General features: G+C 42.3%; 1 protein-coding gene across 1 annotated transcript in view; it reads left to right on the forward strand.

The window, feature by feature from the left end:
* The window catches only part of SH2D4B (SH2 domain containing 4B), an 84,853-nt gene that overhangs the window by 6,590 nt on the left and 53,365 nt on the right, over positions 1-24,898 (forward strand). Inside the window, exons 2-3 of the mRNA XM_027530951.1 lie at positions 15,347-15,510; positions 17,087-17,234. Coding sequence (XP_027386752.1) covers positions 15,347-15,510; positions 17,087-17,234 — 312 coding nt within the window. The remainder of the gene's footprint in view (positions 1-15,346; positions 15,511-17,086; positions 17,235-24,898) is intronic.

Genomic DNA, 24,898 nt, shown 5'->3' on the forward strand with positions numbered 1-24,898 from the left:
ATTGCCCGTGGATCGTTTACCACCCGAGCCGCCAAGTGGTGGGAATTCTGTCACCTTTTCACTCGTACTTACAACTCATTTCCTTCTCATTTCTTTTTTTTTTTTTTTTAACATACAATTCACCATTTTATTTTTAAAATTCCTTTTAGGCTTTACATTTTGGGTCTATGATCCATTTGAGTTAATCTTTGTATGTGGTGCAAGATGTGACCAGTTGTTGCTGTAATTTTGCATAGAGGTGTTCTTTTCTAGCCACGTTGGTTGCTCTGTCCTGCATACCTTGTGGGACCTTAGCTCACCAGATCAGAGATCAGTCGCTCAGTCGTGTCCGACTCTTTGCGACCCCATGAATCGCAGCACACCAGGCCTCCCTGTCTATCACCAACTCCCGGAGTTCACTCAGACTCACGTCCATCGAGTCAGTGATGCCATCCAGCCATCTCATCCTCTGTCGTCCCCTTCTCCTCCTGCCCCCAATCCCTCCCAGCATCAGAGTCTTCTCCAATGAGTCAACTGGTGGCCAAAGTACTGGAGTTTCAGCTTTAGTATCATTCCTTCCAAAGAAATCCCAGGGCTGATCTTCAGAATGGATTGGTTGGATCTCCTTGCAGTCCAAGGGACTCTCAAGAGTCTTCTCCAACACTACAGTTCAAAATCATCAAATCTTCGGTGCTCAGCCTTCTTCACAGTCCAACTCTCACATCCATACATGACCACGTCAAACCCACACCCCTTGCATTGGAAGGCGGAGTCTTAACCACTGGACGCTGGGTAAGCCCTTCCTTCTCATTTCTTGTTTTAGGGTTTTGACTTCGATTTTTAGGTTGACTGACTCTGCTTTTTTCCTTTGCATCTGCCTAGTGTTCATTTCCTTGTATCTTTTCTTTCCCCCTCATTTGATACTACCGTTTTTTTTTTAAGGGAGTCGACTGAAAAGTGTATATTAAATAGCGTATATTCGTTTAAAGCTTTAAAAATATATACTTGAACCCATTTTATCTTTATCAGGAATGATAAAGATAAAATATCCTTGTTTTTTATTTTAATATCCCTCTCCATGGTTTTGTTGGTATAATCAAGAATTTTGGGTTGATTTTGTTTAGTTATCTCTCAAGACTTATTTTTTATGCCAATAGTGGTTCTATAATCAAGTCATAACAACAATAATTACTTGGACACTAACTCCACTTTGTACTGCTAGTTCTCCACATTTTTTCCTCTGAGGGGAAAGTGAGAAATATTTTATCCCCTCTCTGTGCCCCCTTGTACAAATGATTTGGCCAACCCAGCAGCATACCATTCATTGTTTGGATTCTCAGCACATCACACAGAAGTTATTAAACATCAAGGGAAATCCGTGTTTGAAGCTGTCTCCTGTCCCATCCCTGTTCTTGCTGTCATATGCAGTTGGCATGCTGATTTTCTTCAACTCCCTTTTTAAATTTCTCTCTTAGTTCCAACAGTTTTCCAGTAGCTCCACTTAGAGGACAGTGAGTATGTAGGAACGCTGGGAAATCAAGGGCATGGAAGCCCTGGATTTGGGGACTGTAACTCTTTGGGGTGTCACTCTGCTTCCCCTCATCTGGGATGAGGCAGGGGCTTTCTGGGTGGCAGTGAGGCTGAAGTGCACAAAGTTCTCACGCTGGCTCTGGCCGGGGGCCTCTGCAGCCCCCTGGCTCTCTCCCTGTCCTCCTGGCCTTCCCTGAGCCCAATGCCAGGGTTCTGACAGAGGCAGCTCTGTCAGAGCCCTCGGCTCCCTGTCTCCAGCATTTGCAGAAGCTGCAAAACTACAGACTCACCAGGTAGGCAGTGGGAGGAGCCAGGCAGAAGCTGTTGTGAGAGGATGTGGGGGCATGGCCTTAATCGCTTCTGGTGCCCAGCAGGTGTGGGTGTCCTCAGGGGTGAGGGTGCAGTCTTGTTGAATGTGGACAGAGGTCAGCCTTAGACAGAGCCCTTAACTGTCAGCTCTGAGCATCCTGGATATGGCAGACAACTGAAGGTATGGCCTTGTCCCACTGAAGGTTTTAGGGAAGGGGGCCTGAAGGAGCCCTCTGTTCCTCCTGGAATGGAGGCTCAGGTTCTGGAGGCTAAGGAGGAAGGCCCAGGATTGCAGGAAGAATGAGGCCTCAGAGTAGCTTCTTTCTCTGGAATGAAGGTGAACTCACCTAGATGGAATGTCTCACCCATCCTGGGCCCATGAAGTGCCTGTTTATCTCACCCCCTTAGGGACCTGAGGTTGGGTCCTTTGTGTTTCAAGAAATCTAAGATGGGCAATTGAAGAGTTACAGCCCCCAAATCCAGGGCTTCCAAGCCCCTGATTCCCCAATGTTCCTACAAACTCATTGCCTTTAAGTGGATCTACTGAAAAACTGTTGAACCTAACAGAGAAATCTAAAAAGGGAGTTGAAGAAAATCAGCATGCCCACCTTAGATTCATGAAATCTAAGATGCCAGAGCTTGAAAGACACACTATTTTTATATACTGCTAAGAAAGCTGTAAGTGAAACCATGATACACCATTGTTTATAAGACACATCCTGATTTCAGAAACTTTTAAGATGTGTGTCGTCAAATTAACAAAATAGGTGATTATCTCTGTTTGAATTGAGGTAGAGTTAGAATCCGGGTCCAGGTTTGTTGGGGCTCCAGGTCCCCACACTTGAGTGCACAGCATCTTCCTCCTTCTCACAGCTACTCTTATGGTGAAACAACATATTCCAGGTGACTAAAGACCAATGCAGAAAAAACAAAAACAAAATTCTAGAAGTAATCGAGGAAAAAATGAGAGCATATTGGGGAGAGTGAAGGCTTTCTTAAAATAAGACACAACAAGAAAAATAAGGAAAATAAAGATAAATATGACTAAATTTTTAAAATCTTTATAAAAGGTACCAAACTGAGTTTAAAAAGAAAAACAGGAGAGATAAATGAGAGGAAAATATTTGCAACATTTGTAACAGGCAAAGGACTTGTATCCAGAGATGAAAGAAACTTCCCCAGTCAGCAAAAGAAAAATAGTAGAAAAATGGAGGAAAGATATGAACAAGCCATTCACAAGAGGGAAATTTCAAATCCACAATGACCATGAGGAAAGGTCTTCAGCATCACTAGTAAAGTATGTCATTGCCAATTAAAACAATAATACTGGCAAAAGTTAAAGAAGTTTGATAGTAGTAATGTTGACGGGGATCCTCCTACAAGGCTGCTGCTGCTGATGCTAAGTCGCTTTAGTCGTGTCTGACTCTGTGCGACCGCATGCACGGCTGCCCACCAGGCTTCCTCGCCCCTGGGATTCTCCAGGCAGGAATACTGGAGTGGGTTGCCATTTCCTTCTCCAATGCATGAAAGTGAAAAGGGAAAGTGAAGTTACTCAGTCGTGTCCGACTCTTAGAGACCCCATGGACTGCAGCCTACCAGGCTCCTCCGTCGTGGAATTTTCCAGGCAAGAGTACTGGAGTGGGGTGCCATTGCCTTCTCCGCCTACAGGGCTAAGGAGGGACATATAAAGAGGGAGAGAGTTTCTGCAAGTACCTGAAGAGCTTGGCCCACAAGGATGGGATTCTCTTGCCTGCCTACCCCTCACCATTTTCCTGGATGCTGCCAAGAGCTCATGGGCTGTATATTTTTCTCTAGGTAAAAAAAAAGTTTTTTGGAGTGTAGATGATTTACAGTGCTGTGTTAATTTCAGGTGTACAGCAAAGTGAATCAGTTATGCACACACATATATCCACTTTTCTTAAAAGATTCTTCTCCCACACAGGGCATTACAGAGTGTTGAGCAGAGTTCCCTGTGCTCTACAATAGACCCTTATTAGTTATCCATTTTATATATAGGAATGTGTATGTCAGTTCCAGTCTCCCAGTTTACCCCACCCCCTCTTTCTTCCCTGGTAACTGTAAGTTTATTTCCTGCAGCCCAGGGACTGATTAAACAGATGGAGTTTTGCTCAACTCTGGCTTCTCCTGCCTGCTGCAGGACCCCAGCTGGGCATGCCAGGCTGAGCTGCTCGGGTTGTATTTTCTCCTCTTGCTTGAGAGGTGTTCATGCCTGCCACCTCCCTTCTTCCCTGTCCACCTCACTGCCTCCTCTTCCACCCGGAGGTCAGCAGGGGCAGTTTCTGAGAAAGGCCACCACCTGGTTATCTCGTGACTCCCTGTAACCTGACGCCAGGTCTCAACTCTCCTTAGTGGAGTCATGCTGAAGTAGCAGGTTGCAGGCAGCTGCCGGCCCCTCTGTTATCTCTCGGAGTGGCTAGTAGCATCACTGCTTTCCAGGTTTTCTCACATTAAAAACTAGCAAAGCTTCCTAGGATTCTCTCATTTGAAACCAGATTCTGCATTTAGCTTTGGGGTTTAAATTCTTCAGGTGCATTTCCACACCTGTTTCCCGCCTGTCCTTTCAAAATGACATGATTCGGGGCCTCAGGGAGCATTTATTTTTATCTTACCATCGCATGGATATGCTTATTATCTGGCCACCATGGTTGGGTTCCCTATACATTCCATAAATGATTTCAAACGTTTAAAACTTGTTGTTTCTTTTATAATGGCTGAGAATGTAGTCTATCCAGGTGAGTGCTCTGTGTGCACTCGAAAGAAAGTGTTCCATTATAGTGTGGACTGTTCTATAGTTGTCGGTTAGGTTAAGTTTGTCCATTTCTTGTTTAGACTTCTGTACCTTAACTAATTTTTAAAATTACCTTGTCAAATAATTACCAGGAGAGTTTTTCTTGTTGTTGTTGTCCAGAACAACTTTATTGAGACATAATTCATAAACCATACAAGTCACTAGTACCCTCCAGGCCCCTTTATCCCTGCTCCAGCCTTTAGTAACCACTAATCTTCTTTAGGGGCTTCCCAGGTGGTGCTAGTGGTAAAGAACTTGGCTGCCAATGCAGGAGACATAAGAGACACAGGTCCGATCCCTGGGTTGGGAAGATCCCCTGGAGGAGGGCATGGCAACCCACTCCAATATTCTTGCCTGGAGAATCCCATGGATAGAGGAGCCTGGCGGGCTACAGTCTATAGGGCTGCAAAGAGTCAGACATGACTGAAGTGACTTAGCATGCAGTCTTCTTTAGGTCTCTGGATTTCCCTATTCTGGACTTTCATATGGATGGAATAATATAATATGTGGACTTTCGTGACTGGCTTCCTGCACTTAGCATAATGTTTTCAAGGTCCATCCACAATGTAGCATATATCCGTATGTCATTCTTTTTATGGCTGAATAAGGTTCCATTATATGAATGTATCACATTTTGTTTATCCATTCATCTCTTAAAGGATATTTGGGTTTTCACTTTTGACTATTGTGAATAATGCTTCTGTAAACACTCATGTGCAAGTTTCTGAGTGGATGTATGTTTTCATTTCTCTTGGGTGTGTAGCTATGAGTGGGACTGCCAGATCTTCTGATAACTTTATGTTTAATAACTTGGGGAATTGTAGATTGTTTTCCAAAACAGTTGCACCATTTTAATGTTCCACAAGCAGTGGGTAAGAGCTCCAATTTCTCCACACCCTCACCAATACTCGTTATTATTTATCTTTTTGGTTAAATCCATCCTGGGAGGTGTGAAGTGTTATGTCATTGTGGTTTTGGTTTGTGTTTTCCTGATGAGTAAAGATGTTGAGCATCTTTTCTTGTGCCTATTGGACACCTGTATATCTTCTTTAGAGAAATGTCTAGATCCTTTGCCCATTTTTTGACTGAATTGTCCTTTTATTATTGAGTTGTAAGAATTTTTATGTACTCCAGACACAAGTTCTTTATCAGATATATGATCTGCAAATATTTACTCCCACTCCTTGAGCTGCCCTTTTACTGTCTTGATGGTGTCCTTTGAAAAACAAAAGTTTTAAGTATCAAATTTTGATGACATCCAAATCGTATATATGTTTTTTGCTGTTTATGCGTTTGGTGTCATATCTAAGAAACCACTGTCTAATTTAAGATTATGAAGATTTATGCCTATATCTATATTTTCAAATTTGTTAATACGGAATAGTATATGATATTCTCTTTTATTTATTTATTTGGTTTTGTCTGTGCTGGGTCTTTGTTCCTGCTGCCAGCTTTCTCTAGTTGCAGAGAGTGAGGGCTCCTCTTTGTTGTGGTTGGCAGGCTCTCGATGTGGTGGTTTCTTTTTTTGCAGAGCACAGGCTCCAGGGTGTGCAGGTTTCAGTCACTGTGGTACAGGGGCTTAATTGCTCCATGGCATGCAGAAATCTTCTGGGTCAGGGATCAAACCCATGTCCCCCACGTTGGCAGGCGAATTCTCGTTTACTGTACCACGAGGGAAGTCCCTGATACTCTCTTTTAATCAGTTCATGTTTTACACTCTCTTTTTTATTCCTAATTCCATGTATATATTATATATACACACATAATATATATATATAAACATGTATATGTTTATATATATGTTTTAACTTAATTTAAGCATGCTGGGTGATTTCCTATCATATTAAATTTTTTCAAAGAACAAATGTTTGGTTGTATTTATAATATATATGTCATATATTCACTAATATTAGTTTTTTCTTTGGTAATTATTTTCTCTTTTTATTTTCTTTTATTAATGTCTTAGATTGAGAACTTGGTTTATTCATGTCTCATCTTTTTTTTTTTTAAAAGAAAGCCTTAAAAATTTCTCACTGTAAAATATTTAAACATATAGACAAAAATAATAAGTAGTGTAATATGTACTTACGGACCCATATTACTAACGGTTAAAATGGTGCCTTCTTTGTTTAAAAACAAATTCTTTATTTGGCTGTGCCGGGTCTTAGTTGCAGCATGTGACATAAATTTAGTTCCCTGAACAGGAGTCAAACCCGACCGTCTACACTGGGAGTGCAGAGTCTTAGCTACAGGACCACCAGGGAAGTCCTCCCTTCTTCGTTTTTATTAAAGTGTGAAGTACACTTTAATATCTTTCTAAAATTTCACTCCTCATCACTCTCCCGATATGCAAGCCTATTATAAATACAAAATGTACCATCCTTATATCTTTTCTGTACTTTAATATATATTTTGTAAGCAGTATGTTGCTTAATCATTATATGAATGACATTATACTATATGCAGTCTGAATTTAATTTATTGGTTCTGCATTTTTTAGAGAGATATGTCTGTGTTGTTCAAACCTATTTATTTTTCTTGCTATGGAGTACTGCATTATAAAAACATACCAAAATGTATTTATCTGTTTCCCTTTACTGGTCATTTATGTTGTTTCTGATTTTTAATATTTTGGACAGTGTTTCCATGAACCTTCTATTTCAGGTTTTTCTGGGCGCATGTGTACTTGGAAGTGCTTTGTAATAATGTGTAGCATTTTTAACGTTACTAAATATTTGCCGAATATCATCAAAATGATTGTATCAGTACCTTCTACCATCAGCAATTTATAAGAATTATTGTTGTTCCATATCCTTTCCAACAAGCAGACTTTTCCATCAGACATTTTTATTCTTTCCAGTCTTGTAGGAGTGAAATGGTTGTATTTTTTCATCATCATACACTCACAGTAAAATTGATGGTGGTTTCACTCCTTGATGAAACAGTAAACCTTATTATTTTATTGTGTGACAAACTGGAAGGCTACATAAACCATTTCTGCTGCATACTGAAGTATGATGGCTGTCCTGAGGAAAAGCAGGATGTGATTTTTTGAGTTATATGCTGAACTAGCCTCCTTTGTCATGGAATGCCATTTTTATTTGAAAGAAGACTGACAAACGATGTCTTTTTTCAAACTTGCATATTTGAAAATTAATAAGATGACTCTGTCACGTCAAAGAAAACAACTGATAAAATTTAAGGCAGTGATAAAATTCCAGCTTTCAAGCAAAAATTAGAATTTTTGGAAAACTTATATCAGCCACAATGAGCTTATTGGATTTCCAATACGTAGAGGCTTTTCTTTGAGGTTTGAAGTGATGTTAACAGACATGATTTTATGATATTGTAAAATAAAATGGGTCCACATTTGGAAGATCTGCTCGACTCCATGGACCAGTATTTTCCAAAGGAACATTGAGAAAAGTTGCTAAATCATGCATGAGTGAAAGATCCTTTCAAAGTTCAACATAAACCAATGGATTTTAATTTTATTTTACTTAGAAATTTTAATTTTTAATTTTGAGGTAACCTTAGACTTACAGAAGAGTTGCAAAGTTGTTCAGAGAATTTCCCTTATACGCTGCATCTAGCTTCCACTAATGGTTACATCTTATGTCACCATGATACATTGACCAAAACTAGGAGATTAACATGACCCATGAATTTTAATAGGACAAAGTACAATAAATTCACTGATATTGTTTCAGGTTTCACATCACAACAAACATTTAAGAAACTACCACTTTAGTTTTGGTGTGGTATAATAAAAGATTATCTATAATATCTGAAAAGGCATGGATTTTTCTCTTTTCTTCTCTTTCCTATTATATATCTGTGTGAAGTCAATTTTTTTCATATGCTTCAACTAAAATTATGTATTACAGCAGAGTCCAGCTGCTTTCTATTAAGCTGGACATTCAAAGGATTTGCAAAAATGGAAAATGAAGCCACTCTCCCAATTAAATATTTGTTATTTTAGAATATATAGCTATTTTTTATAAAAGTGCTGTATATGTTATTATGTAATGGATTTGCTATTATTTTATCTTTTTTTGATCATGCCCTGCAGCATGTGGGATCTTAGTTCCTGACCAGGGATTGAATCCCTGCTCCCTGCAGTGGAAGCACAGAGTTTTAACCACTGGACACTAAGGGAGTCCTGATATGTTATTATTTTCAATAAATATATATTACAATTTTCTGTTTTAATTTTGAATATGGTAAATATTGATAGGTATAATCCACATAAACAAAAATTCTTTGAGATGCTCCATATTTTTAAAGAATATAAAGGGGTCTTGAGAGCAAGTTATTTGACAATAGTTGCTTGAAATGATACATAGTATGTAATGAGTTGACTTTTCTACAATGCATCTAGACTAGTGCTATCTGTATACCATTCTTAGAGAACTGAGAAAAAAGTCACCATTCAAATTATGTTTTCTAGGGCTTATTTCTCTCACAGGACTCTAGTAAAGAAAGATTGTTCTAGACATTAATAAGTCAATACATGTAAAATATGTTGAACCATGAATAGCAGATAAGCCTTCAGTATATGTTAACTGTTACTATTGCTTTTATTAATTGGTGCAGTTATTTGACAGTTGTGCATACTCAAGTATCTTCTCTCAGTTGGTTGCTGATTTTTAATTGTCTTTGTGGTATTTTTTTGTGTGAGAAAATTTTTAAGCTTTAATCTGTATTCAAATACATCAACGTTGTCTCTTATATTCTTTTTATGTCTCATAGAAGAAATTCTTTCCTTCCCCAAAGTAATAATGATATGCTTTTATATTTTCCTCTAAAGGTTTCTAAGTGTTCCCTTTCACAGACTCACGAAATCACCTTTGTCAAGGTCGTTGGTGACCTCCATGTTGTTGAATCCAGCGGTCAATTCGGCCTTCATCCTGTTGACCCATCAGTAGCCTTTGACACAGTTGACCTGTCTTTAATCCCCAAAATGCTTTCTCGCCTTGGTTTCTGTGATACTGGGCTCTTTTTGTTGTCCTCCTGCCTCACAGGCTTTTTTGTCCTCATCTCCTTGGGGGTCCTTCTCCTGTCTATATGTTGGAATGTGCTGGACTTCTGTCCTTCCACCTCTTCTAGTTCCTTCCTATACCCACTCTTTATCTGCTCTCATCCATTCTTACGGCTTTAAATATCTATCCAGTGATGCCTATAAAAAATTATATTTTAGTTCTAGTCTCTCCTCTGAACTCTTATTCGATTGCCTGTAGGATGTCTAGCAGACATCTCAAACTTAACTTGGCCCAAACAGAAGTGTTGATTTATCCAAGCTATTTCTTTCATGTTATTCCTTTCAGTAACACCACTTTTCATTCCGTTACTTAAGTGGAAACATTGGAGGTTTCTCGTTCTCTCTCTTTCACAACTCATATCCCAAATTTAAGCAAATATTGCTCTTTCCTCCAGAATATATCTTAAATCTTAACCACTTTATACTGCTTCCACCAGGATCATCTTAGTCCAAGAAACGATTATCTAGCCCCTGGACTATTTCAGACGCTCACTGTCCTACCGGGTGTGCTTGTTCCCTGCTTCCCACATAACGGGGAGAGCGAGCATTTTGAACTATCCATGAGATTATGTCGCCTTCCCCACTTTCCACTTGTCATGACTTCCCATCCCACTTAGAACAAAATCCACAGTCCTTACCCGCGAGGGTCGCTGAATGAACTGAAGCTGATGCTTCTCCAACTGCATTTGCGATTTCCCTTCTTGCTCCCTCTGCTTGCAGCCATTGTAACCTCCTCGCTGCCCCTTGAGCTTGCCAAGCGCATCACCAGCACGTGACTTGAATCCTCCTCCGGCCCCTGTCTCACCTGGAGAACTTTGACTCCCGTCTACCCTGTAGGAGTCACAGTCCTGGTGACCACCATTTCCTTCAGGACCCACGTGGGAGCTGAGGCTTCCACCCTGCAGACTGCTTCACGTCTGTTTAGTATTGAGTCCATGGAAGTATCTCTTGTATTCCTATACATTTGTTCTTGTTATTTTGGTTCTATATTGTTATGTGTTTGGACAAGAGAGATGTTTTCTTAAACTTTTTTTTTAATTTTAACTTTTATTATTTTGGCTGCACCACGTGGTTTGAAGGATCTGAGTTCCCAGACCAGGGATTAAATCTGGGCCCTCGGCAGTGAAAGGGCAGAGTCCTCACTATTGGACAGTGAGGGAATGTGTGGAGAAGGAAGTTTTATCTTCACTGGGACAGCAAAAAGAAAAGGCTTTAAACCTATAATTTTTCTTTTGAGCTTACTGTTACTTGTACTCATATATATATTTTTTTGCTACAACTTTTCCCCTTGATAATGTATAATTTCAGTTTTGATTTGCCCTAAGATCCATGAGTTCTCTAGGAGTATTTTCTTGATGCCTATTCCCCTCATTGATTTCTAAATTTTGTGTCATTATTAGAGAATATGGCCTATAACATTTTTCTCACAAATTGCAAGATCAGAAGAATAAAAGTATATTCTTAAACTTTAAGGGGTAAAGTTCTATAGTTGTTAAGTAAAATTTATTGACTATATTATTCAAAAACTTTATATTATCAATTTTTAAAATCTATTTGGCTTGCCAGCTTCTGAAATAAATATTGTAGAACTCTCCACTATGGATATATATACATTTTCAAATTCTCTTTGAGTTGTTAGGAGTTTTTGTTTTATGTAGTTGTCTGCTATGTTGTCTGTTGTATAAAGTTTTATGACTGTTACAGCTTCTTTGTGGGTTGCATCTTTTATTATCACATAATATTCTTTGCCTTGTCTGACATGTTTGTCCTTGAATTTGCTTTGTCTGACATTGGTACTTCTGCTTTCTTTTTGCTTGCCTTTGCACGGCCTATTGCTGACTATTTTTAACCTTTTTCTTTTTTACGTGTGTGTTATATTTAAACAGTACAGAATTGGATTTTACTTTTTTTTTTTTTTTTGCTTCAGAGAAGCACGGATTCATTATTACTTGCAGCCAGTAAGGAGAATACTTGGCCTTTCTGAAAGCAGTGTCTGGATTTTACTTTTTATTTACATCTGACAGTCTCAGATTTTTAATGGAGAAATTAATTCTGTTCCCCTTTTTGTGTTAAAGAGTATACTTAGGGTTTAGGGCTTCTGTGTTATTTTTCATTGTTCTCTGTATCAGTTAGGAATGTGCTCGGCTGTAAGTGACAGAATGCACCATTAATAGTTGTCTGATTAAAGAAATCTTTCATATTTGTATTACCACATTTCATTTAATAATTAAAGAACTTTATTTCTTGGAGTTCCTCATTTTCCCTAAATAATAAGAAGTCTGGAGGTGTACTGCAGTGGCTCGATTAATTTAGCTTCTCAGTCAGATCGGCAAGGCCTCACCTCCTCTCACATTTCTGCTTACTCATCTCTGGCATGTGGCTTTCTTCCTCATGGCTGAAAAAGTCCTCCAGCAGCTCCTGACATCACTTCTTCATTCCAGACAGGAAGAAGGAGGGGAGGTAAATGAGCAAAGAGTGAACACATTTCTCCTAAGAAGTCTTCACCTTTTGTTTAGAACAAGAAAGCCTTTCGCTGGGACATCTGCCCACATCTTCTTGGTCAAAAGTGGGGATGACTGGTCACTTCTAGGTCGACTACTTGCCAATGAGAACAATATTACATGATGGGTTTAGACCAGTTTCATTTGTCCTTTGAGACTGGAGTAGAAACTTGCCTTTCCTGAAATGCAGGGATCTCTGTTACTTCCCAAATTGGGGTTTTTAGCAAGGGAGGAAGGTGGCTGGGATGGATGGTGAGGAGGTAACTGATAGCATTTGCTATGATAGCTACTCATTTTCTGTTGTTTTCTCTTTTCCTTTTAAGTATTTTTCCAGGATTGACAAACCTGTTATCATGTACCTTTGCCCACAGCTAATTTGGAAGGTCTGCAATTCTGTAGTAGTTGCTTCCTTGCTTCTATCAGTCATAATTAAACTTACATTCCTCTAGTACTGCATTGCTTTTAACATAGTAAAAAGATAGCGATGCCTTTATATATCAGCCAGCGGAGTTAATGCTGCCGTCTGCAATAGATACATTCTGAAATTTCAGTAAGTTATAATGGAGGTCTAGTTCTGATTACGTCACAGCTTGACGTGGATTGGGTAGCTGTGGCATGGCTCGCCTTCGAACACTGACTCATGGATCAGGCCTGTTTTCTCTCCACCATCTTGGAGTCGTCAATTTCCTGCTGGGTGGGTGGGAAAGAGAATGTGGAAAAAGGCACGCTGACTGCAAACAGCCTTAGCCCGAAAGTGGCACAGGTTACTTCCCCTGATGTTTCATAGACTAGAATTCAGTCACGTGGCCCCACGGAATTGAAGGGGACCTGAGAAAAGTCACCTGCTGGGCTCAGGGAGAGGAGGTGGCGTGCTGGGCATAGTGCAGTCACTGTCACAAACTGTCATTCCAGTCATCCATGCATTTGTTTTTCTCTGCATAGATACACTCACTGCCTCCTTAATGGGGGTGCCTGCAAGTCTCACCTGGTCACTGCATCAGCCCAAAGTCCACAGTCTACATGTGTACAGCATTAGGCCCTCTAAGGTCCTGATGTGGCTCAAAAGACATGTCATCCTCACACCCTTGAGACATGATACACAGTGGGGGGAGCAGGGTCAGAATGTCCACTGTGGAAAAGGCGGGAGTATTAGCCCTACTTAGTCACTAGTCTATAGCATCATGAGGTCCTCCAGGTCAGACTCTGTGAGGACCCCCTGCGCTGGCAGTGAAGGGATGACCTTGAATGGACACTGACCGTACTCTGGAGGCTCCTCCTTGTTCATTATTCCCCTAGGCTGCATCCGAAGTGAATACAGAGGATCTCATCCTCCTTGGACCATATAGATATAGACTTTGAAACCTGCCTCCTGGTCATCGAGGTTGGGTGCCCAAGGGTTGTTTAAGTCATTAAGTCCAGACTCAGAGACTTAGTAGGCTTCTTATCTCTTTGCTTCCATGTGCCAGGAGCAACAGCTAAGATTCTTCTCTGGACGTATTTCAAAAATTGCGTTTTCCTTTGCGTCTTTATCCCACGCCTCTACTTTTCAACTGAAGGTCATCTGCATTTAGGCTCTTTGAAAAATAAGTGTGAAAGACTGCACCCTTCGTGTCTTGTTTTAGCCTGGTTCCTCTCAGGAGCACAGACAAGGTTGGGAGACAATCACACAAGAGTTTATTCAGGAAACACCTGTGAGAGAAAAAGGGCCGGGAGCTGGAGGAGGCTGGGAGAGCCATCGCGCTGTAGTCAGTGCAGGCATGACCTTGAGTGAAAGAGAGGGGAGGGAAGGTTGGGTGGAGGCGTTCCAGGCTGTCCAGGGAAGGTTTGTTACAGCCTCTGAGGAGTTGCCCTTCACAGGAGTCTCATGTCTCCCAGGAACCAGCCTGCCATGCTCAGCTGAAGGCTGGGAGCATGACCTTGGGCTCAATTCTTTCTGTTTCTTAAACACTTAAAAAAAAATTAAAAAAAATTTTGGCTGCACCACCCAGCATGTGGGATCTTAGTTCCCTGACCAGGGACTGAACCCGTACTCCCTGCAGTGGAGTCCCAACCACTGGATTGCCAGGGACGTCTCCTCAATTCTTTCTTGAACTCATTTCTTTCCCCTAACATCTTGCCAAACACAGCACCTAGAAACTAATGCATACTCCTAGTGCTGTGTTTTCCAACCTCCTTTCTTAAGAGAGACAAGTTCAGAAGGCATGAGGGTCTTTGTTTTAAGTTACAGTGTCTGACAGCTTTACCAGATGCTTCGTTCCTGCATCACATGAATCTTCAGCCAACCAGCCTGCTAAACACCACTACTAAAGCACTGACAGTCAGTTGATATTCTTGTTGCAGCCTGTACCCCACTTTGGGGTCAGATCTCCATTTTAGTCATGGTTATCAGTGGAATCTATTAGAACAGGCAGACTGAAAAATCTCAGTGACTTAATCCAACACAAATTTATTTCTTGCTCAGGTTATGGGCTGATGTGGGTCAGGGAGATACAGGGGCCGGCTGCTTCCTCTTGCAACACCACCATCTCCAATTCTTTGCTTCCAGTCAACAGACAGGGGAGATGATAGACAGAGATGAGAAATGAGAGAGAGAGAAGACTCAGAAGATCCTTGACTCCAAAGTGCCTTGGCTTATATGAAAGTGTTAGTTGCTCAGTATTGTCCAACTCTTTGCAACTCCATGAACTGTAGCCTACCAGGCTCCTTTGTCCATGGAATTCTCCAGGTAAGAATACTGGAGTGGGTAGCCATTCCCTTCTCCAGGGGATCTTTCCCATCCAGGGATCAAAGTCAGGTCTCCTGCATTGCAAGCAGCTTCCTTACCGTCTGAGCCACCAGGGAAGCTTTGGCTTGGAAGTGACACAAGTCTTCCTTCAGTGAGTCACCTGATGTCTGCTCTGCTGAAGATCTCAGGTCTCTGGGCTTGGACACCAGTTCCAGCCCTGAACACCTGCTCCAGCAGGCTGACCTGGCTGCCATATTGCTCCCTAGAGGGAATGGGAGGGGGAGATGGCTGTGGAACAGGTCAATCTCTGTCTGGCATCCTCTTTGCAGATGACAAGGTTTTGTATGGTGATGTGATGGTTGTGCACCCCTGGTCAACCCAGGTCATTCCTCACTCATTACAACTCTGACCTTTTTTTTTCCCTTCCTTCTCCTTCTTCCTCCTGTTGTGAGGCAGCAAGTGACAAGCACATCCAGTGGCTGCTGGGGACAGATGGCGAGGTCTGGGTCTGGATCATGGGAGAAGGTCCTGGTGACAAGCCCTATGAAGAGATCTCTGAGGAGCTGATTGCAGAGAGAGCGAGGCTGCAGGCGCAGCGGGAAGCCGAGGAACTCTGGTGAGAGGTGCCAGCGGGTGTTGTGGTGGGGAGAGGGTGCTGGTGCCTGAACACGGAGGCTTGGGGTGGGCTCAAATTAAGGATAATAGATTATGGGTGGGAAGGAGAAGCCAGTGCCAGGCAGCTGGCAGGCTGTTTGGAGCTGTGCTAAGATTAGGTGACCAAAGAACTAGTCTTACATCAGGTAGAGCTTGTGGTCCAAGTCCCAGTTCCACTCATTAGTGGGGAGGTGATTCGAGGCCTCAGTTTTCTACACCTGTGGTTTGGGGACCACAACACCTTTTTAATATAGTTGGATTTATTGAGATAATACATTTGATATTCTTTCGCCTCTTCCCTCACTGAGTTGTCCCTAGAACAGCAGGGCAATTTGAATATCACTCTTAAAGTCTGCTTGTTCCTCTTTGTGTTACCTCTGTTTTTCACACAAGATGGACACTGAAGCCTCTGCTGATACTGGGAGGGTCAGACTTCTTTCATAAACAACTTACGACGTATTTGTTGCTAAACTTGGAAGTTTGTATGAGGTCGGTGCCAACATTTTTCCCACAAGTTTTAATCACGGTGTTTTTGTTGTTGTTGTTTTTGACTACACTGGGTCTTCCGTCCTGTATGCAAGCTTTCTCTACTTGCAGCGAGAGGACTTCTCATTGTGGTGGCTTCTTTTGTTGCAGAATGCAGGCTCTAGAGCCCAGGCTCCAGAGAAGGCAAGGGTCTTTGGGGTCGCACAGAGTTGGACACGACTGAAGTGACTTAGCAGCAGCAGCAGCAGCAGAGCCCAGGCTCAGTAGTTGTGGTGCACGGGCTTAGCTGCCCCTCGCATGTGGGATCTGTCTGGACCAGGGATTGAACCCCGGTACCCTGCATTGACAGGCAGATTCCCAACCACTGGACCACCAGGGAAGTCCAATGACAATGTTCTAAATAATAAAATTGTGACATATATTCATGTTGAGGTTTGACAGAAAACAGCAAAATTCTGTAAAGCAATTATCCTTCAATAAAAAAATTAATTAATAAAAAAAATTGTGACATATGACCAATATTGAAAACTATAAAGAATTAATTAAAGAACAACTCAATACCCATCACCTAGGATAAGCATGATGAGGATTAGGGCAATACCTGCTCTGTAAAGTGCTGTATTCACACCTTGATAAATTGATTACTGTAGATCCACAGCATTATTCAAGGTACCTGTATAGTATCCCATTACATGAGGAACTCAACTTATTGATCCTGTTGAGGGACATTTGTGCTGTTTGCCCTTTTTTTTAATGTTATAAAAATCCTCTGATGTGCATCTCCCTACACCTTTGTAAACTCAAGCAAGAAATGGGATTCCTGAGTTTGTTTGTTTTTTTTTTTTTCCTGGCTTCCAAAGCAGTTCTGCTGATTTACATTCCTGTACAGGAGAGGAACGGTTTTTTTCCCACCTTTGCCAACATTTGTGAACCTCAGACACTTGCCATTCTGATAGACCAAGAATGACTGGGCATGGCTTTTATTTGAAATTCTGTTGGCATGTCGTCCCTTCCTTTCCCACGCCTCCTGATATCTGCTGTTCTCTTGAAAGGAAACAGAAGGAGGCAGAGATCACCAAAAAGTTCCGGGATGCTCTGGCCAATGAGAAAGCCCGGATCCTGGCAGAGAAGTGGAAGGTGGAGATGGAGGACCGCAAGGCTGCCAAAGTCCTGGAGGAGCGCATCCATGAGGAATTCAAGGTGGGCCAGTGCCTGGGTGTCGGTGTGAGGCCACCTGTTGCAACCCCCAGGCTGATCTCTGGTTGGACCAGTCCTTGGCCAACCACTCTATGCTTTAGAGCACTCTCATAGTGCTTTATGAGAATAGAAATCAGACGTGTCTGAGTAGGAAGGAGCTTGATATACCATCTTGGCTAATTCACTTCTCCTTGTACAGATGAGGAAATTGAGGGCCAGATAGGGAAGAGACTGTGTGTAGTGGTGATTGGTTTGGGGACAGAGCCAGGATCAGAACTCAGCCCTCTGCATCCCAAACCAAGGGTCCTGAAGTGGGGCCTGAAGAGAGCTGAGTCTGTGGTCAGACCAGCCTGGGATCCAGTTCCAACTCTATTGCTCACTGTTGTGTGACCTTGGGAAGCTTGCTGAACTTCTCTGAGCTTCTTGTTTGTAATATTCGTAATAACAACAATCTCCTTGAGATTTTTGGAGGATTCAAGGAGATGAAAAATGTAAATTTTTCTGCCCAGCACAGGACATTGTTTGTAAGTTTGCATATCTGTTCATTCTGAGACTCAGAGTTTGGAGCTGGTAAAGGAGCTTTACAGTCCTGTAGCAAGAAGCTTAAGTTTCCTGAAAAAAAGCTTAGGTTAATATTTTTTCTTCTGGTTCCTATTTTGAGATTTTTTTTTTTTTTTTGGCTATGTAGGAATAATATATTTCTCAGGGGGTAGAAAACTCAGAAAATACTCTAAATAAAAAGGGAAAAAAAAAAAACAGAGAGAATCATGCTGAATCTCAGCAGTTGTATATTTTTGTGAATTGTATATTAATGGCATTTGCCCATTTTTGAATTTTTAAAAACATTCCCCCTATAATGATTAGATAAAGGGGACATTGGCCTTTTAATATCATTTCTGTTGTAAATATTTTTTCTCAGTGTTGTTGTTGCGGTTTTCTTAATTTTGGTTATAGTGGTTCATGATGTACAGAAGGTTAAAATTTTTATTAGCCAATTATATGAATCTTGTTCTCTATTAGTTGTTTTATGCATAGAAAGACCATCATCACAAGCTTATAAAAATACTAATCTACATTGCTTTGTATGTCTTTCCAGATCTCATTTCTTTGTACTCAATTTTCCTTCACTTTGCTGTGTGGTATGATATATGGCTCTCACTTTATTTTATTCCAAATGGCTAGCCCATTATGTTAACATCATTCACTATGTAAATCATCCTCTCTCCTCTCATTGGATTTCCTGCCTTGATTCTTACTTCTTACTTACTTTTGGATCCTTTTGTGGATTTTTCTTCTTTGACTGATTATTCCTGAGCCAGATGTAATTGTTTAATTGTATGTAACTTTAACATAAATTTTACCATCTATTAAAGTTAGAGTGTATCATTATTCTTCATTTCTAAAATGTCCTTGGCTAATCTCATCCATTTTTTCCCCATTAGAGCTACTTTTGAATTATATTCTCAGTATCCTCTTCTCCCCTAATATCCAAAAAAATCTGTGTGGTGGTTTTCATTGAATTGCATCAATACCATTGCTGTATTTGTGGAAGATGAACATTTTTTATAATATTAAATCATTAAATCTTACTCAGGAATGTGATAAGTTCTTCCTTTTATCCAAAGTTTCTTTTTTTATCTTTGATATAGTTTTTTTTTTTTTTTTTCTAAATACCTATAAATGCACTGGCCACCCAATCCCAAACATTCTCAGTGACATATGAGGACTTCTTTTTTTTTGGACTTGGGTAAAATTTATTGTTTTCTTTAAGTGCTCTATGTTTCTTTTCTTTTAAATTTTATGTTTAATATTTTTATTGTTATTGTGATTGTGCTCATTACTTTTAAACCTACTGCAACTTCTATATATTTGCATTGTTATTGGTCTCCTTATTTAACTTTCCCATGAGTTGCCCTTTTTCTCTAGGAGATTCTTTTGCATTTTTAAGTGAAGGAATATGTACTCTCAAGACACTTCATTAAAAAAAAATTCAAACTTGGAAAAAAGTGGAAAGAAAAACGACATGAGTACTCATATATTAATATTACCACCTACATTTACCGATTATTAATATTTTGCCTCGATTTCATGCTCTTTGCTCTTCTCTTTCTCCGTCCACACATGCATACCCACAGGCGCACACACGGTCACATAGACATACTTGTACTTTTTCGTTGCTGTCAAACACTTTGAGAGAAAACTGCAGACATAGTGCTTTCTAACCCAGGAGTTGGCAAACTATTTTCTGTAGAGGAGCAGATAGTATTTTAGACTCTGTGGGTCATGCTGTCTCTGACACAACTACTCACTAGGACATCATGGCACAAAAGCAGCCACAGACAACATGTAGACAAAAGAGTGAGACTATGGTCCAACAAGATTTTCAAATAATGCCTGTCATTGGCCTGGGAGCTTCCCGATCAAACCTAATCCTTCAGTGTGCGTCTCCCACAAAGAAGGACATTTCCTGTCATAGCCACAAGAATCATTGTCACACTGATTGAAATTAACCATGTAATTCCATAGTAGTGACTCAAATCCCATCCACACTGGAGAGATGCTTAGTTTGTATTGCTGGATTTTGCATAGGAGCCTGGTGGGCCACCGTCCATAGGGTCGCAAAAGAGTCCAACGTGACTTTGCAACTAAACAATAACAATTTAAGTCTGCTGGGGAAGAAAACCAGTACTTTTCACATGTCTCCAGCAGTGAGCATCGCCTGTTCCAATCCCTAGCCTCCCTCCTCCCCAGAGGTGGGCTGAGTCCCAGATGCCGGGAGGGTAGCTTGGCGGACCTGGAGTCTTGGGGCTCGGTTCCCAGCAGAGATTCTCTGATGTCTCCTTGAGGACCTCAGTGATTGAGGGGTAGAAATTGTATGCTGGCTCTGTGTTGGGGTGTATGGAGGAATCAGTAAAGCCATATGTTCACTGAGGAACCCAAATGCAGGCTTTTGTGTTATTTCCAAAGGTTATCGTTATTGTGTGGTTTTTTTTTGTATGTGTTTTTTCTGTGTGAACACATATAAATGTGTTATATGTGTTTAATATACATAGTAAGTATGTCTGCTCTGAGGAGCCTCAGAAGTGCAAGTAGCATCTTTGAGGCCTTGGAAGGCTCATTAAGGAACATCAGATCAGATGTTGGGGCTGGATGGTCCTTGTTAATGAGCTGAGATATTTTCTGTCAGTGCGTCCGTACTTAGTTGCTAAATCATATCCGACTCTGCTACACGCCTGTAGCCCGCCAGGCTCCTCTGTCCGTGGAATTCGCCAGGCAAGAATACTGGAGTGGGTTGCCATTTCCTTCTCCAGGGAATCTTCCCCACCCAGGGATAGAACCCGTGTCACCAGCATCTCCTGCCTTGGCAGGCAGATTTGTTACCACTGAGCCACCTGGGAGCCCCATTTTCTGGCAGAGCTGTCTGTAAATGAACTACCCTTTTATTGTGACAGGCTCTCCATCACAGGAAGTGGTTATGTGTAGGCTGAAACAGTATCTGAGAAGGTTTCAGTGGTGGATTAAATATGCCTGGCAGCAAATACTTGGCCTCTCCTTCCTTTGAGAGGAGGAGTCTGGTTCCCCACCACTGAGCCTCTGTGACCTTGTGGCTAGCCTTGGTCTGTAGGGTGCAGTAGAAATGACTGTGTGTAAATTATGAGGATGGACAAGAGCAGATTGCACCCTCTGGCAAGGCTCACTTTTGGAAGCTGCCTCACAAGAAGCCTTCCTGCCCTAGGTTCCCAGGCTATCTGCAAGGACACCCAGGCTAGCTAAAGAGAGGCTGTGTGAAGGAGCACCTAGGCACCACACACGCGAGTGAAGCCTTTGTGGTTCTTCCAGTCAGTGACCTCAGCCAAGTACTCGACCATGACTGACATAATGTGCAGCCGAAAGGCCACCCAGCCAAGCCTGGCCCGAACTAGTATCTTCAGAATCTCAAGCACATAAAACGTTTGTGTTTTAAGCCACTAGATTTTGCTGATAGCTTGTTGTTATAATACTTAGCAATAGATAACTGCAACAGCTTTGCCAAAGGGATTTACGCAACGGGTTAGAGATTGGTTAGATAATTTTTATTGTGTCTTCCTACATCAAGAGGCTAACATAATACGAATCTTGCATGCAGCAATGCACCGATAACATTCATCTAATTTAATACTTTTTCCCCTGAGACCAGAAGTGGAGGTTGTTTGGAGGAGGGTGGTGGTGGTAGTAATAAACTCCCTGTTCTCAAAGAGCTTACCAGGTGCCAGGGAAGAGAGAATTCTGAGCAGCCACTCAGCCCCAACCATGACCGGAGGCACCTTAGAGGGCAGAGGTCCTTCCAGGAACCCTGCACAAAGACAGAAAATGGAAAGGAGATAAATGGGGTGACAAATGATCTGCTGGGGGAGAGAAAAAAGCACATGATGGGTGGAGGCAGACAAAAATCTGGAAAGACTGGCTGTGAGGCCCTTGAATGCTATGCCAAGGAGGTGGACTATTTTCTGTGGGCAAAGCAGACCTGCGTGTATTCAGAGGGCCATGTTTGATCACGTCTTACGAGGAAAACTGGTGATGTGATTCAAGTGATGAACATTTAGGGTGCTGCTGCTGCTGCTGCTGCTAAGTCGCTTCAGTCACGTCCGACTCTGTGCGACCCCATAGACGGCAGCCCACCAGGCTCCCCCGTCCCTGGGATTCTCCAGGCAAGAACACTGGAGTGGGTTGCCATTTCCTTCTCCAATGCATGAAAGTGAAAAGTGAAAGTGACGTCGCTCAGTCGTGTCTGACTCTTAGCGACCCCATGGACTGCAGTGCACCAGGCTCCTCTGTCCATGGGATTCTCCAGGCAAGAGTACTGGAGTGGGGTGCCATTGCCTTCTGAGGGGAAGCCAATTAGGAGATCTTTGCAATGGTCAAAGTGGGAAATGATGAGGGTCTGGACAGAGTCTGGGACTATGAAGAGATAAAGGGGATGGACAAAGAAACGCTGGTGGTGAAATCAACAATCAGTTAGATGTTGGTATGTGGCGCTAGTGGTAAAGAACCCATCTGCCAATGCAGGAGGCCTAAGAGGCATTACTGACTCAATGGACGTGTGTTTGAGTAGACTCCCAGAGTAGGTGATGGACAGGGAGGCCTGACGTGCTGCAGTCCATGGGGTTGCAGAGTCAGACATGACTGAGAGACTGAACTGAAGAGACTTAGGTTTGATCCCAGGGTCAGGAAGATCCTCTGGAGGAGGGCATGGCAACTCACTCCAGTTTTCTTGCCTGGGAAATCCCATGGACAGAGGAGCCTGGCGGGAGGGCAGAGGAGCCTACAGTCTGTGGAATCTCAAAGAGTTGGACATGACTGAAGCGACTTAGCACATGAAGGAAAGCAGAGAGCAAGGCGTCTGAGCCCCAATTGGAGGGATGGCTAGATGGCACCAGCCTTTTGCATGGGGATCTGGGAAGGAGGTTCAGGCTTGGAGGAGAGAGAATGTGCTTGGAATGGTCATGCTGAGGTTGGTGTTTGTTGCTTTTGTTTTTCCACCCAGAACAGAGAAGAGTGGGGAATGGAGGAGAGGAGAGAACCTGTATGAGAAACCTGGTGGTTGAGGGAGTTTGTCTGGGGAGCCTGGTCATAGGAAATTCATAAAATAGGAGGCATACTCCCAGAACCTTCTGTAGGGTTAAAGACAGAGTTTAAAAATAAGAGCTACAGATAGCTAGAAAACTGTTTTTTTTGTTTTTGTTTTTTTTTTTTTTTAAAACAACATTCTGTTGTGGCTGACACTGTGCTTTGTCACTCAGTCATGTCTGACTCTTTGCGACCCCATGGACTGTAGCCCACCGGGCTCCTCTATCCATGGAGATTCTCCAGGCAAGAACACTGGAGTGGGTAGCCTATCCCTTCTCCAGGGGAACTTCCTGACCCAGGAATCAAACCGGGGTCTCCTGCATTGCAGGCAGATTCTTTACCAGCTGAGTTGCTGGCACTATTTGAATGCAGTTTACATGCATACAGAAGTTTTTTTTTTTTTAGTAAAAAGGTCGTGGAGCCAGATAAAATTTGCATTTTCCCCCGTTTTTTTTTTTTAAACTCCTCAGACTGCTTTTGGGTGCTTCTCTCTCTGCTTCCACCCCCAGCACATGGGCAGCAGGGCTCCTGCTCTGCCCCTCACCCTCGAGGCCTGTGCCCTCCCTTCCCAGCCTGTAAGCCTCCTGCCCCATCCTGCCTCCTCCGGGTTTCCGTGATGGGGAACAGACTCGGCGCAGCTAAGTTCTCCTTTCATTTCCCTCTGTTTTCTACTCCAAGCCATTCTCTTTCTGTTCTTTTTCCTTTAAGGCTGGAGTTCATTTTGGCCACCTCACGACACGCTCTGCAACCATGCTATTGCTGCTTTAATTTCTCTCGAACATTTGTAGACTTTCTCTGAATTTCTCTTGGACAAGGCTGGCATCAGTGAGACACAGCATGGGGCGGTTTACCCTTTCCTCATCACAGATCATCACAAACGCTCTCTTCATCAATTCATTAATTCACCTGATCTTCTGGTCAATGTTTGTGGAACAGCTACTATCTGCCTGGCCCTGTGCGGGGTACTGGTGATAGAAAAATGAATGATACGGGCCTGGCCCTGTCCTTTGGGAGCATGTTGTCCTACAAGACACGATGGTATCACTGGGCCAGGCCAAAACCAAAAAGGACTATGCCTTCCAGAAAAAGCATGTGTCTTCGTGACATTTTCCACTGGGGTGAGATGGACTGCGCGTCTGTGGGCTCCTGTGGTGTCCTGTTACTCATGTGTTATCAGGAGAAGGGGGACTGGATCAGCTGGACAGCTCAGAGGGCTTTGGGCTTGCCAGAAAAAGGCAATCGACTCCTAAGGTGGAAGGCAAGTGTTTGCCTACCTGCCTTTTGGCTGTATTGGCCTTTTGCTGCGAACCCAAAGAAAGATGGCCTTCAGTGATCACAGATGGGCCAAAGGATTCTGAAAGTAGCAACAGTGAGAGTTTCCAGGCAATTTCAGCTGTAAAGGTTGAGCATTTTTGCAAAACCAGGGTGAGGATGATGCCATACTCTTTATTTGTGGTGGAAAATGTCTTCTTTTATCAATTCATTTCTGTGAAGAGCTTACCTTTGCCACAGTAAGTGACCGGTCATGTTCCTTTGAGGTGGAGCTTGATGCAGGTTTCTGGCTCTCTTTTAAAAGTATTTCTTTGTTTCTTTCTTTAGTTATTTGATCTTTAGTTATGGCATGGGGACTGTTAGTTGTGGCACATGAGATCTAATTCTGTGACCAAGGACGGAACCCAGTCCCCCTGCTTGGGAGCATAGAGTCTCAGCCACTGGACCACCAGGGAAGTCCTTGGTTTCTGGTGTTGTCCCATTCTCAGGAGAAAAGAATTGAGTGAACTGTGGAACTGCCATCCATCCATCTATCTGTCTATTTATTGGTAGTAAATTTTCCTCCATCTTTATTGAGGTGTGATTGACAAATCAAAATTGTATGAGAGGAGAAGGCAATGACACCCCACTCCAGTACTCTTGCCTGGAAAATCCCATGGATGGAGGGGCCTGGTGGGCTGCAGTCCATGGGGTCGCTAGGAGTCAGACACGACTGAGCGACTTCACTTTATTTTTTCACTTTCATGCATTGGAGAAGGAAATGGCAACCCACTCCAGTGTTCTTGCCT

The sequence above is a fragment of the Bos indicus x Bos taurus genome, chromosome 28, assembly GCF_003369695.1.
Source record: "Bos indicus x Bos taurus breed Angus x Brahman F1 hybrid chromosome 28, Bos_hybrid_MaternalHap_v2.0, whole genome shotgun sequence".
NCBI lineage: Eukaryota > Metazoa > Chordata > Mammalia > Artiodactyla > Bovidae > Bos > Bos indicus x Bos taurus.